The following is a 14887-nucleotide window of genomic DNA, read 5'->3' as shown; positions in this document are numbered from 1 at the left end:
GCAGAAATGCTGTAGCAAAGGGATTTCCCACCACGATATGAAACTTTTCCTTTCAGCTAGGAGGCAGCTGATGCTCGGTACCCTGCAGGTTTAGTTCCTTTTGCTGGCTACCACCTGCAGAGCAGATACAACTAAAGACTAAAATCAAAGCATTACTTTTCTGTGGAAAGCAGAGCTCAGACACAATATCAACCAAGTTGTCTCAAGTAGATCTATTTTTTGCTGTGCAAACCCTTGGGCATTCAACAAGTGTGCAGATCTCCTAATCTGCATTAGCAATCTCCCTATTTTTCTGTCATATCTCATCCAAGTTGATGTGTATCATTGCATATCGTACTTCTCTTTTTTTTGCCTGTTGTCTTTCAGCTCGTAAGTTAAGTGTAGTTGATTAGTTTGGCCATGATAGTTAAGCAAGTTCCCCTCTGATCAAGCCTTTGGAAAAACCAAAATTGAGACATAACTTGAAGCTTATATCAGAGGCAGTGTAATAGATCTTGTTTAGAGACATTGAATAATTTACATGGGAAGGGGCCTCTGGAGATCACCTAGTCAAGCCCCCTGCTCAAAGCAGAGCCCGTTTCAAAATTAAGTGCTGTGGCTCAGGGCCATGTCCAGCTGAGTTTTGAAAATATGCAAGGTTGGAGATCTTGCAACCTTTCTGGTGTCATTCTTCCAGTGTTTAACCACCTTCATTTAATCAATCAGACTAAGATCCCCCAAAGCAGTAGGTTTTTTATTCATAATACATAATACGAAACTTTGGTATCCCTGGGTGCCACATTAGCTTCATGTTTGCCCTGCACTGTGTGCAGTGCCACAGGTCCAAGACAACTCTGTACATAGAATCACAGAATCATTAAGGTTGGAAAAGACCTCTAAGACCATCAAGTCCAACCGTCAACCCAACACCACCACGCCCACTAAACCATGTCCCAAAGTGCCATGTCTAAATGTTTTTTGAACACCTGCAGGGATGGTGACTCCACCACCTCCCTAGGCAGCCTGTTCCAATGCTTGACCATTCTTTCAGTAAACAACTTTTTCCTAATTTCTAGTCTAAACCTCCCCTGGTGCAACTTGAGGGCATTTCCTCTTGTTCTGTGGTTCTGCCAGTGCTGCTGAGCCATGTGGGGAGATGCAGCAAGCCTGTGGCTGGCACACCACAGCACGGCTGCGTGGGGCTCATAGCGTGTTATGTGTGTGTAATGTGTGCGGGGGAGTTGCAATGAAAAAAGCCAAGTAAAAGGTAACTTTCCTGGAAGGCGCTTAGTGATTTTGTTTTCTCAGGTTGTAATCCAAAACCTTTGGCTTTTTGATTCATTAAATGGTGGGGACTGAAAAATGAATTTCTCTGCTCACATCGTCCAGTATGTTCTTTAAACTCTGTTTGTGAGACAAGGTATCTGGTGTCCAAGTGAGATTTATTCCTTTCTACTCCTCTAGAAATCCATGATGTGACCTTCTTGCTGCCAAAGCATAGATTTCCCTGGCTCCTCTCTCTTAAAATGCATTTTTCAGGATCACCGTATTGACTCCATTTTACGCCTGCTCCGAAATACGTTTCCCCGTTGCATGTCCCCCGTGGAGCACGCTGGAATAAGCAACTATTCATTTTCGAAGGGCGAGCCTCTGTGACGTCTGGCCGCGGAGGGTGTAGGTGTACGTCGTTGCCCCGTGGCTGGAGGTTGCTCCCCAAGTTGCGTGACTGCTCCCTGGTGCCAAGCCGCGCGGGAGCGGGTACAGGATGGGGACCTGTGTGTCAGAGGGGGTCAGAGCACCAAGCCCTCCGTGACAGCAGGGGCGTGTAGACGTATGTACCAAGCCACAGGCAGGGCTTTTCAAGCAACGGTACGGCCTCATCCAAGAGCAAATTTCCTTACTGATATGCGTATAGTTTTTGGTCTCCCAGACAAAACCAGCAGCTGCAGTTCAGCAACACTCCTGCAGGGTTTTTTTTTCGTTTGTTTGGGGGTTTGGTTGTTTTTGAGGGTTTTTTTGGACAAATGAGTTTAAATGCTGCTGCTTGTATTTTCACAGTGTGCTGCTCAAATGAGCTTTTCATTCAGCGCATTGTTACTTGAAATGCCACTGATTCACCTCTGAATTTTGGATTCTGGAAAGTGGGTGAAAGTGCTGGGAGAGCAAGAGCTAAAAGCATCCTCAGCAGAAAATGGGTGGTGAACAAAGGTCTGGCCCTGTCAGGTTCCTGGGCACACCAGTATTTGAAGCCTTATTAATAAATCCATTTAAATAATCTGGCTTACATTAAAGTAGTTGTTGGGATGTTTTTTAGCTAAGGATATTGTGATGGGGTTTATTACAGAAGGACTGGTCCCACACTTGTAATATGGGGGCCAGCACCATCAAATATTTAAAAAATATTTCTAGAAGTAGTATCTTTGAAATTCAGATCCCAAGGTATTGGCCACAGCAGAATCTTTTCACTCCCTGCATGCATATTTTTCTTTTTCGGGCCATCCCCTAAAAACTCTTAATCCCTTTGACCCAAATCTTCAAAGGCAAAGAGTAACTGGGGCGGCGGGGTGCGAGTTGGGGCTGTCGGCAGGGGCAGCTGGAAACGCAGGCTTTGGGTGCAAGTCCTAAACTTTGGTTCCAGTTTCAGGCTCATATAAATATTTCAGGGGAACAGGGGTGGCAGGGACGCAGGGAGCGATCCCCTTCCCAAGGCTATGGGCAAGTTCAGTGGTATGGGAAGGTGCTCCCTGCCCGCGAGCGGGGTCTGCGGCTTGGACTTGCCTTCTGGCTGCCTGGTTGGGAGCAGCTCTCGTGTTTCACCTTCATGCCTTTCTACTTAGAAGTAAAATGGCTCTTCTGCATACAAAATTTTTTCTGTCTTCAGGATAAAATTCTAGGTTATGAATGTGAGATGATGATATAGATTTCTATAGATTGTTCTATGTAGATTTAAAATACAGCAGAAATGTATTTATTGGGTGTTTTTTCCTCTGAAAAAGGATATTTTTTTGCCTGAGTTCAGGAGGCAACTCTCTGAACATGATGTGAGTTGCACCAAGCTCATCACTGGGCAGGTTACATAGTCACCTGCTTCTACTAATGCTCATAGAAAAACGTAACTTCGGCTTCTTGCGCTTCACGAATAAAAATACTGTGTAGATAGATAAAAGGACATGGGGTCCCTAAATCTGCTTTGACTTTCTTTGTTGTGGAACTGTATAGCTCCACTGGCCTTAGTGGGTTTTACTTTGTCCTGTTGCACCTCATTGACCCCAGACAGACACGTTTCGGTGTTAGCCAGCTGTGTTGGGACGTGATATGTCCCCTTTGGAATAAAAGCACCTGCTTCACTCCTGCAAACCCAGGAAATATATGTCTGTGTGTGTTTGTGTGTATACAGGTACACGTGTGACATACGCCAGCCGGCACGTTTGTATATGGAAGTGGTTCAAATCCATATGCAGGTGCCTGCATGTGCACATGCTGTTACTGGCCAGAAATCTCTGGAGATCCACACAGATTTTGTGGCAGCGTGTATCTTCATCTTCTGTAAGAAATAGCTGCATTGCTGGTTTATGTTGGCACAAATTCATCCCTGTTGAAGTTAGCATTGCTAACTTCTGAAGGGTTTGAGGAGGTATTCAACTGGCCTCTTATGATTTACGCTCTTGTGCTTACCTCAAAATCCCAAAGAACTGAAAAATCCATAGCTGTTGCTTGTTCAGCCCGGGGTACAGTCTTCCTTGGCATGCTTCCGTATGGCATTCCCATCAGGACCTGGTGAACATTAATAATAGTGATGCATGTATAGTGTTTTTTGCAGTTCTTTTCTTAACGAGTCCCTTTTGGTTTGCTTTTGGTTGGTTTTCCTTTTGGCTGATTTTAATACATGTTTTATTTCTTAATACCAGAGCAGCAGTTTAAAATATTTAGCATTAATTTCACCCAAATAACCAGAGGAATTCCCTTTCCCTGGTAACCTGCATTGCTCAGGAAGTATTTTGCCAAGGAACTGTATCCCTCAATGAACAGCTGCAGTTTAAATATCCTTAGTTTAGCAAGAAGTTCTTTGCTTGAACTTCATAGCTCTAATGCAATAAAGGGATTAGCTTTATCTATTTATGCACGACTCCTCCTTTGAGAGAAGTCAAGAGCACTGGGTTGAGCTTGCAATATATTTTGTATTATATAGTCTTGAACTGAAAAATGATCTCAAGGTGAGGTGAAAGGCAATTAGGTTTGGGCAAAAAGTGTATGAAGAAACAATGCAAAGAAGAGTTTTCACTTGCAGCTAGCCTAGCAGCTATTGAAGTCCAGAGAACATCAAGGGCTATGGAGAGTAAATATATATTTACAAGCAGACTCTGACTGGTGCCTATACCAAAATATCTCATTAGCATTCATAGCCTGGAAAGGTCCTAGCATATAAACTATCACTTTATTTTTGGGGGCTATCTAATTAATTTCAAAATCATTTATGATTAAATGTTTATTGCCCAGCTACTGTCCATAGCATAACAGCTCGGTAGGCAATGAGTAACAGTATGCATACTTTAAAGACGAAAGCTGTTTAGTCTTCTACCATATGCATAGCTCCTAACAAAATACATTTGTATTGTTCAGTGCTAATGGTTATGTCTCTTCATCCTGGGAGGAAACAGAGCTTTTACTTTCCATAGTGTGAGCAGCCACGTTGAGGAGAACAAAAGCACGGTCCTCAGGAGAAACTTTGTGCTGCATTTTTGCTCCGTAAAAATCTGCATTGAACAGAACAGATGCCACTGTCTGTAGATTTCGCAGCCTTTAAAAACTACAATGAATCATTTAACTGGTGCTGTAATGGCTGCATTAAAAAATGCTTCAATAAACGATCATATAAATTTGTCTATGAGATACTTTTCCTTTTCCAAGAACAGGGAGAAATAGAAAAACTAAAAATAAAACTCTTCCTTGTGAATCATCTGAATTAGAAGTACAGAAAAGAGATATTTCCCAAAAATCGTTAGTTGTCAAAGCGCTGGGAAATTGTTTGTTCCTTCCCTCAATGGCTCCTTCTGTGGGGCTGTGCCCCTTGGTGAGCCCAAAAGGGGAATTTTCTTAATCACTTTCAGAGCACAGCCCATTTCTTATAGTTTTTATGGACCTCAGCTTGTCCTTAGGATTCATAGGTCACGTTTTTCACTTTAGTCAAAATGTAGAACTAGCCTTAAATTAGGTTTTTGAGCTCCTGTTTTAGCTGCTGGAGCTGCAGAATCTTTGATAGCATTTTAGGTCTCCTGGTTTCAATCCAACTTTTGCTCCTGTGTCAGTAACAGCTTTGTAAGTTGCTCTTTGTAAATAATTGTCCTTGTACTTTTCATTTTTCTAAAGCGCTGTCTGTTATAAGACGCTTGGTTGTGCTATCAGTCTCATGTTCATGTTAAGCAACAGGCAGGATATTACTAAAAGGAGAATTAAGCGCTTACCTCTGGAATTATAACCAGTCCAAATATTAACCCAAAAAGGACGAGATTTACTCCATACATCCACCGCAGAAATATGAAGTAGGAGGCGACTGAGGAGCCAAAGTGACCTTTAAGCAGGAGATACTTCATGGTTAGGAGTTTAGAGGGTTAAACCGTCCTCAGCAAGGCTTGGACCCCTTCACCCTCAGGTCTCCCCAGTGTGTTGCCCAAGACCCTCCCAGCAGTCCCCACCGCCGACGGAGTCGGCAAAGCCCGGAGCTGCCTGGGGCGCGTGCTCCTCGTTTGGCACCGGTGTCCAGGGCTAGAGGACACTGGGGACCAGGGAGATGGAGCAACGCTGTTCTACAAAAAGTCTCACTGCCACCACACAGCAACTTCTACTTACTCTCCACTTCCTTTATCTTCATCTCCCAGGGTATGCACTGGGTTTTAAAATTGTCAAAGTCTCTCTTAAATTTCACCCATTTCTGAAACAAGACAACGTCGCAGTGAGCAGGGAGGTGCGGAGAGGGACGCTGCTTCGTCCGCAGGGCTTTCTAATGTCAGGGGTTGGTGGCATTGCTAGGAGAGGGTGCAGCATCCAAAGCAAAAACTCCGGTCTGGGTCTGATCTTTTGGACTATTTCAGAAACTTCTTTCAATCCAAAAGCCCCCCACCTCCAAGTGTTCACATTCATTACCTGAGGTTTAACCTCCCCTGACTTTTGGAAAGCTGCAGTTGTGCTGTGAGTTTACCATATTATATAGGGGTGGAAAATTCAGACCTAGCTCTAGATTGGAAGATTTGATGCTGAACCAACTCTATTTAAAACAAGATTTAATTTGAAAAAATACTGAGCTCAAATCCTTCCTCATCACATCAGCGGCTAAACCCCCATTGATTTCATCATCTCAGGCCTGGCTTCATTTTTCACTTCTTGGTATAATCTCCATGACAACATGCAATTGGCTACCAACTTCAGTCTTAAGACACAGTCATCATTCTCCCTGTTACCTCCTCATTACCGGGGAAGACGAAATTTTACAGGAGTCCGTGGGGCGGTGCAAGAGTTTGGCATGGCCTCTCCCCTTTAGGGGTACCTTGTCCCACAGATCAAGGTTTGGGAGACTGCAAACAGAAAGCTGTGGTGTTCTCTGCTCCTGCAAACCCGCCCTTGCTTCAGGGAAGGTCGCAATGAGAATTCAGGCGGGGGAAATTTCCTCCTGTTCTTTCTGTAATAGTCATAGATTTGAAGCTGACTAGTATTCTTTTGAATGTGGGCAGGAAGATTTATTCTGATTTCCTGGTGTCTCTTTTGCTCAATACAGGTTAATAAACTCTACCAAGAATGTGCTGAATACATAACCAGGCATCCATGCTTTCCCCTGACAGCATCGCAGCACTTACCTTTGCCATCATCATCTTATACGCGTACAACTTTTTTCCCTTCCCTTTTCCCAGGGCTCCTTCGAACTTCTCTACAAAAGCTTGCGCCTCCCTAATTGGAAAACGAACAAGCAGGTTATTAAATCAGCGTGGGGGTCTTTAGCTTTTCACCTCTGCCTGCGCCGGTGGGAGCGCAGCCGCGTCTGTGGGAAGGGGGGGTTTGGTCTCTCTCCGCACCCCACGCTGCATCCGGGGTTCTGGCTGCCGCTGCTGTTGCGGTGCCGTGTGGAGCTGACGTGTCCAACCGGGGCTAGCTAGCGGGTTCCCAAAGCGCTCATGTGTGTGCAGTGGTGTGTCCCAAATCTTGCTCCCCACTTCTCTCTGTGTGTAGACCAAAAAGCCTGCCTGTTCCTCTCGCTCCAGAGCTCTCCCATTCCAGCATGCCTGCTATAACATCTCTCTCCCGGTGCACTGGTCATGAAGAAAATAACATTGTCTAGGGAAACTAACTCCAAGAGGATGCAGAATTTCCCTCCATGAACACCTCCCTGGATAAATATCAGAGATGTACAATTGGCCCAACAGCGTAATCTCAGCACCAGAGAAGGGAGTGTACGCTAGTCAGGAGTAACATTGAGCTGCAAATTGAAATTAGTTTTAGAATAGGATTTCTAAGGGAGATATAGAGAAAAGAACCTAGGTAGATGCTGTTAGAGTATGCTGAGTTGGAATAAAATCGTATCGTATATTGGTGTTGCTAATATAGCATGAGAAGAGATTAAATTTCAGGAGTTGGGAGGTCCTTTACAATTTTAAACCTGTGGGAAGGACAGACTTCTACTTGGTAGAAATAGTTGGCTAGCTCAGCCTGTAACCTTGGGAAAATGACCTCTGACTTTATTTGCAAACCTGAAGTCTTGAACATACTGTTTCACTCTGTCTGTATTTCACATTCCTCACCTGTGCAATGGGGCTGATCCTTTCTTGTCTCAGGGCTGAGTTTGTGCAGCCAAAATAACTAATGAATGTATAGCACTCTGAGAGCCTTTCTGGAGACTTCTGCACAAGCAATGCAACAGATCTGTTTAGGTCCATTAGTGGGTGGTAATGATTGCCATGGTTCAGGGATAAGATGAAAGGATGGAGGTATGCTATCAAACATGATCCTAGGCAGAATTTTAGCCAGGACCCTACACTAAAGGGAGAATATGTCAGAAATAATATTGCTTTTTTTTTTTTTCTTTTCTTGCAGAACTTCGGACTTTTAGGGTCATAAGATTTTATTTGTAATGAGCTCTGGCTTGTAGCATGCTTGTGAGAGAGAAAAACTGCTTTAATACAGTTTCCCTGTATAGACCTTTACCCAGATTTTTAGAAATAATTGGCAGTGTTCAAGGGTCCTGATTTTAATGGAAGATGCAGCAGGTCTTGGCCTTCAGGGTGTAAAAGAGAGAAGCAGAGACACACGGTGGCTGCCAACCTCCACAGCCTGGTCACCGCAGCTCTGAGCAGCCTCTTGGCAAACGCGGACTGGGGGCCCCACGGCTCCCTGTGGGGCTGTGCGTGCCTCGCAGTGCTGTTTTGAAAGCTCTCCTGGTAGAAAGGGGTTTCAGAGAATTTTTAACCAATAGAGCTGGGATTTGGATCATTGCCTCGAGATGGGAAGGGTTTGTTATGAGCCGTTCCCTGTTGACCTGTGGGTTTTGGTTTCCCTGGTCTGCCCTGCCCCACCGCTCCCCATTGCCCTGCACTAAGGGGTCTCTGCAGCTGCCTGAATCGTTCCCACATTCAGCATGGGCTCTACGGCAATATTGTCTTTGCTCCATAAACCTCTGCGAATAATACAGCATTTTTTCCAAGCGGCCCCATCTCAGGAGTGTGAAGTAACATGGCACTTGGCCACTCTGATTTCTGTCTGACAATAGGCATGAATAGCAAACCAGGGCACAGAGTTTGCTTTAACAAGTAGCCTGACAGTGGTGAGTCATTTGGTTTTAAATACAAGGGTAGAATGACCTGGCCGTGGGTATCAGTTGAACAGATTTGCACCTTGTCGGTTCTTTGGTTACAGAGGCTGAAAATCAAATTCCACATTTTAACTCTGATCATTTAAACCCAGACAGGCTGGCCAGGCTCTGCCGGTTGCTCTTTCTGAGGCTGGGGTGTTACAGTGGCAGCAGCAAACATGCAATTTCTCGGAAAGGCAAAGTGCATCTGACAGTCAGCAAAGACCCCAGGGGAGGGGGTTCCTGGTGTGACGGGTACCTGAGCACCGAGAGCTTCTTCTCCATCCTCCAGGGCTTGTTCCTCATGGTGGAAATCAATTTTTTCTTTTGCTCCACCTGCTCCATCAGCATCGCAAGCTCTTCCTCTGACAGGGACTCGTCATCGGATGAGTTGGAAGAAGCAGAAGAAGTACTGGAAGAGACACAAAATAAAGGGCACAAAGTAGAAAAACTCTCAGGAGTTAGAGGGAAGGTGTTGCTTGGGGTGGGCACAGTGCCGCTCATCCCTGGGGACCCCGCTCTGATGCCTCACCGTCCCCCGGTTTGGTGAGGCATCAACGCACCCCTTCGCCCTCACGGCAAGGCTGCTTCCAGCCAGGATAATGAAGAAGTGATTGTGCCCCACCATAACTCGCCTGACGTTGTGCTTTGGACTATGCTTCAGCTACAGAAGCCTAGGGCTACAGCTGGCTCTGGAGAAATGTTTTTCACATCTTCAGAGGAAATGGAAGATATTGGGAGAAGCAGAGGGTTGGGACAAGCAAGATTTGGGCTTGAAAACATCGGAGATCCATTTTAACCTGAATGTTTCCAGAGACCAACAAAAAAAACGTGCCCAGATCTGAGTTGCTCAAGCTGTCTTATTTAAGAATGCCTTTCTACCCCCAGCTGTAGGCTGCATGCAGGGATCTGATCCTGGCTGGGAAACAATAATGACAGAAGACCTTGGAAACAGCTTGGTTGTGTGGCACTTTACTCTTTTCCACTGTTGTATCTCTTTTGGGAGAGCAGTAACTTGTTGGCAGTCTATTGGTTTTGCAGCTCCAACCCATACACCACTGGCATGTTGATACCGCTACCAGTCTGACACAAGGAACCGTACTCAGGGATTGTTTAATTACCTGTTTTTCCTGTCTTTCTTCTGTTTGTTCTCCCCCTCCTTTCCCTTCTTGTTTGTTTTCTTTTCTTTGTTTTCTGACTCCTTTTGATCTTTGGTAGGAGCCTTTTTGCCTGCCTGCCTCTGCTGGCTTCCTTCCTCTCCTGCCTTTTTTACATAGCTGTTTTTTCTTTGGTAGTTTTTTCTCCTAGAAGCTCTGTTTTGTTGGCTACAGCTATCTTCCTCTTTGTTCTCATCTTCTTCTTCGTCTTTCTCTTGCTTTTTTCTTTCAAGTCTGCTTGTTCTGCCGGTTTCCCTGGGGGGCTGTTTCTTAGGTCTCTTGTCCTTTACTTCATCTTCTGCAAGGGACAAAAAACACGAACTTTGGGAAACCCACGCTGGCAAAATGAGGATTCATAAGAAAATCGCAGGCAGCCAAGATGCCTGATGCAAGCCCTAGCGAAGTCAATTCACCTCGATGGGCTTTGCGCTACGCCCCGTCCAAGAACCACATCCAACTCTTCGGTTACGCAGCTCCCATTTAAGATAGTACAGCTCATTTTAGCACAACAGTGACTTATATGTGACCATAAGAAATTGGGAATTAGTTACAAATGCAAAAGCCCATCCATCAGAGAGAACAGACAGGTATCTTCCCGACCTGTAAACACAGCAGAGCAACTGAGCTGCAGTTGGTTGTATAGTGTGTAGTTTGCTTGTTGGTGCAATGTCCTTGAAAAATGTTTACTTTTCAAGGCTGGGGATTGAGTTCTTCTAATTGTAGAGAGAAAAGGTACAGCTTAGGCAGCACCCAGTTTTGTTTCTCTGAGTTTTCTTTTATATAGGAAGATCTATATCCAGAGAAGAAAAGAAACCAGATAGTCTCTGATGCACGCTTCATTCTCATTGGTATTGCAAGCTAAAAATCTCTTTTGTCCAGAAGTTAGAAGTGCTTCCAGATTGAAGGATTGAATGGAGCATGATTTAATTGCAGAATATTACAGAAAGGGAAAAAAACATTCAAAAAACCTCAAACCTCTCCGTCCCTTATACCACCAAGTACATTAAAATCAATAGTAAGTTTTTCAGAGTCTTTTGTCTTATAATTTTCCAAAATTTCTGGCTGATGAAAATAAAATGTTCAAATAAACAAACAAAAATTTGTAATTTTGGAATTGATTTTTTTTCCCCAGGGTTGGAGAAATTGTAATGGAAGAAGGAAATGGTGCTGGAATGGGATCCAGGGTGAAAAATGAGCAGCCTAAAAGATGAGGAAAATAGAAGCAAAAAGAATTCGAGTATTTGCATTTTTGCTTTGGTGAAAAGTTAGAATTTAGTAACAAGCAAATAGTTTTTGCTTGCTAGTGGTAAAAAATTAGTAGGTGGTGGTTGTCACACTTGTCACTGGAAATGTGAAGGAGCTTTTAACTCATTTCTCAGGAGCCATCAGGTAGGTTTCAGTTACTATGTAATGGTCCATCTCAGCTGAATTTCAGTTAGTGATCTAGGTCAAAGGACCACCTACCCTCTTTGGGAAAATGTTCATTTTGGGCAGCCAACTATTACACTTTTAATTTGCAGCCTATCAAATATTAGGTTAAATGTGGAGCATTCATTTGTTACTTTTATCTTACTGCCTTGTCTACCTGTACAGAAAAGGTGGCTATGATTAAAAAAACAAAATCCCAGTTATCTGCTAATTACTTTCTTATATTTTACGGATTGTACAGACATGGTTGTGAACCATTTCTGCAGTAGCGTCTGCATTCTTGTCACCTATCCAGTGCTGTTTTTATCTTTCCTTTTAGCTATCTGTCTTTGTTTAGTGTTACAATCCTATCACTTAGCTATTTCTCTCTATTTACTATAAATACAGGGTTAAAGCTGTTTGTTTCCAATTCTGTCACTGACTCTTCCTAATTTTCCTCACAGCCATCAGTCTGCCTCCAATACATTTTTCTTTTTTTCTTCTCATGGCCATGATTAATCGAGATACCGGTGTGTTACGGTCTAAGCAAGCATTACAGGGAGGGCAAGCGGGACCTCGGTGCGGTGCAGAGCAGTCCCAGCCCTGCGTAGGGTGGTGCTTTGCTGCAGTGCCTGGTTTACTAGGGATGACTGCCAAGGGATGCGGGCTCCGACAGCCTCCTACTCCAGCAGCATGGATGAGAGGGGACAGACTGCTTAAAGAACGGTGGTTTACATATCACCATTATAAAACAAACCTCAAGGGAAAAATCTGCTTGCTTACAAGTAGCTCGTGAAATGGTTTCTGTTGCAGAGCAAGTCACAAGCCAGAGAGAAAAAGAAAAGGTATCACCTCTTGCATTTCAAACAAGAGCGCAGTTTTTAATCTCTACATTACCTTCACTCTCTGCGTCGCTTTCGACTTGTCCATCAATCTCTATTCCGGCTGCAAGACAAAGAACAAAAAGTAATTGCATTTGTTGCTGGGATTTACACATGCGATGCTTTACACAGCTAGCCCTTCGGTGCCAGCTTGGCAGAACGTCCCTTATTGATTATACATTATTCTTTTCCTACAGTGATGCTCTTAATATTTACTTTAGTTTGGCAGATTGACAGAAGTTTCTTGCATGAGCAAACTGAAATTGCGTGATCTTTGGGAGACACAAAATAGTGTGCTTGGAAATTCCAGAGACATTCTGTCAAGTATTTGTCAACGTCCAAATTGAAATGATCTCATAGTGATACCAACCATCTTCCATGATGACCTGTAAAGCACATTTCTTTTTCTTCCCCATGACAGCCTCCTGTCTTTTGCACAGACGCCGTAGCTGCTATGCCGCGCACGCACGCCCCAGTCATATACGGGTCACTCTCCCTCCCAGCGCCCGTGTGCTTGTCTCCTTGGCATTGCAGACAAACGGGCACATCCAGCCGTCAGCGACCTCTTGCTTGTGAGCCATGTGGGCAGGGAGGGCAGGGAGGGGTGGGAGAGGCAGGAAAGACCCGGTCTCTGCCTCAGCCCACCCAAACACTTTCCCTTCTGCTGCCTTCTCCCTGTGAAAAAGGCACCTGTCGGCATTACATTGCATTTCATTATTTAAACATGAAGGAAAGCCCTTTGGTGGATACTTGGTGGTATCGTATGAAACACAGACACAAGTCACGTCTGGTTCTGACATAAGCCTGTGGCTGGAGGCTTGGAAAGGATCAATTTTCTTAATGCCATATTCTTTACTGACCTGCGTCAATCTCTGTAACCCTGTTAGTCATTCTCCGGCACCTTATTAAACCCTCAGCCGGTGCCCCTCAGGGCAGAGCTGTGGGTCGCCTTTTGTCCTCCGTCCACGTCCTTTATAGGGGACTCATGGGCTGATAGATGCAGCCAGGAGTCAGGAGTCAGGACACCGGGATCTCTCTTTCCTTTGCTCCTCTATTCTGTGTGACCTTTGCATACTCATTGCGCTTGCTGGTAAAATAGGATAGATTTTCCTTCTAGGTGCTCTGAGGCTTAATTAATTAATGTGAGACCCTCATTCGGAAGGTCCTTTGGTACCGCAAAGTATTGTATTGCATGCTGCAGCTTGCAGTCTTGACGGGCCAAGAATAGGTTTGCCTGAGCAATCTCCGGTGTAAAACCTGCAGCACCTGCCCCAGCTGTAGCTTCCTCGGCGAGCTGGCGCGTCCCTGGCGCTGGGCTTCTCCTGTAGCCGTGCGGATGGCAAGGGCGGTTTCCCAAGAGGAGAGCTTACCCCCACGCCGCCTCTGAAATCTGCTGCGGACCCCCGGCTCGCCTGGCGTGGTGGCAAGGGCTTTTTTCCAAGTGTTGGCAGGGAGAGCGTTAATTCCCCGCTTCTATCCCAAAAGTTGTGGAGACCATCGTGAGGCTGCTGCCACCAGCGACTCTCGCAGATGACTCAGGCTCTGGCTCAGGTGCAGCACCCGAGGAAGTGCCAGCCTGAACGGGACACTCTCTGCTGCTCTGTGCTCGCTGAATTTTGGTCCAAAGGCACCTTTCAAGTACTTTAAGTCCAATTGCATGGATTGTTTGATCTGCCTTTGACTTCATCTCAGCGCGCCTGAGCTAGATACATAATGCATGGTATGTGCCCATATGTTATTAACAACTCTAACCCTACAAGTTCATTACACAGGGCATTTTTGCTGTATGTTCTCCACACCAGTGGGACTGACTGGGGCTGAAGACAGTGTTAGGGGTTTTTTAAGGTCTTCCCAGTGAACAAGTTTCACCTATAACCCTATGTGTTGATGTGGTAGGTCGAAAAGTTGTTCCAAATGTCATCACCAGCTCATTGCACCAATATTGCTCCAGGCAAAATGGAGCAATTTGCAGTTGCTGGAGTCTTCTGGGACAGGTTTTCTGTAGGCTGCTTCAGTTGCCTCAAGCCTCAGCCCTAAATATCTCTTTCCCAAACAGAGGATTTAGGGACTTCATTTTCCTTGTTAAATGAAAGGCACGTTTCTGGAGAATCGTGACGTCCACCACACCCTCATCACACCGTGCTCGGCGCTGACACTGTTTCTGCCTCATGGCACACTCCTCCATCAAGACATACTCAGATGCCTTTTGCATGCTCAGGGTATGCTCATGTGAGCACCTCATTGCCAGAGTTGAGTGTCCTGGTTGCTACCCTGCCACATGGTCAGTCATTCACTCATCACCTGCACTTGAGCTGGGGCAGCCACAGGCTCCAGACATGCTTGTGCCACTTGGCATACCCACAGGTAGCGAGTATGTCATTTTGAAAAATGATGGGGATTGCAAATTCACTTTACTACCAAAACGTGCAGCTGGGTAATACTTCTGCCTCCTGCTCCGAGCCAAAACGCCTGTCCTTCGATTTTATAATCTGTTCACGGCGGTGGTGGCAAGGTGTGACGTTTTCACGGCAGTCACAGGGACGCCGGGCAGCCTTTGCCACACGGGGAGGTGAGATCACGCTGCACCGTCGGGGGGGTGACAGCTGAGGGGTCCCAGCGTACGGGACAGG

At 45.3% G+C, this 14887-nt stretch overlaps 1 protein-coding gene across 1 annotated transcript in view; it reads right to left on the bottom strand.

Moving 5' to 3' along the window:
• The window catches only part of TMC2 (transmembrane channel-like 2), a gene marked incomplete at its 3' end in the record, with an annotated part of 31195 nt that extends 18047 nt beyond the window's left edge, over positions 1-13148 (bottom strand). The window contains exons 1-8 of the mRNA XM_010292235.1: positions 13118-13148; positions 12274-12321; positions 9934-10267; positions 9072-9224; positions 6828-6918; positions 5827-5908; positions 5442-5548; positions 3655-3753 (exon numbers count right to left, since the gene is read on the bottom strand). Of these exons, the coding sequence (XP_010290537.1) occupies positions 3655-3753; positions 5442-5548; positions 5827-5908; positions 6828-6918; positions 9072-9224; positions 9934-10267; positions 12274-12321; positions 13118-13148 (945 nt within the window). The remainder of the gene's footprint in view (positions 1-3654; positions 3754-5441; positions 5549-5826; positions 5909-6827; positions 6919-9071; positions 9225-9933; positions 10268-12273; positions 12322-13117) is intronic.
• Positions 13149-14887: the final 1739 nt, after the last annotated feature.

Source organism: Phaethon lepturus, unplaced genomic scaffold, assembly GCF_000687285.1.
Source record: "Phaethon lepturus isolate BGI_N335 unplaced genomic scaffold, ASM68728v1 scaffold14428, whole genome shotgun sequence".
Classification (NCBI taxonomy): Eukaryota; Metazoa; Chordata; class Aves; order Phaethontiformes; family Phaethontidae; genus Phaethon; species Phaethon lepturus.
The sequence above is the reverse complement of the archived record's forward strand: the minus strand, read 5'-3'. Positions and strand labels throughout refer to the sequence as shown.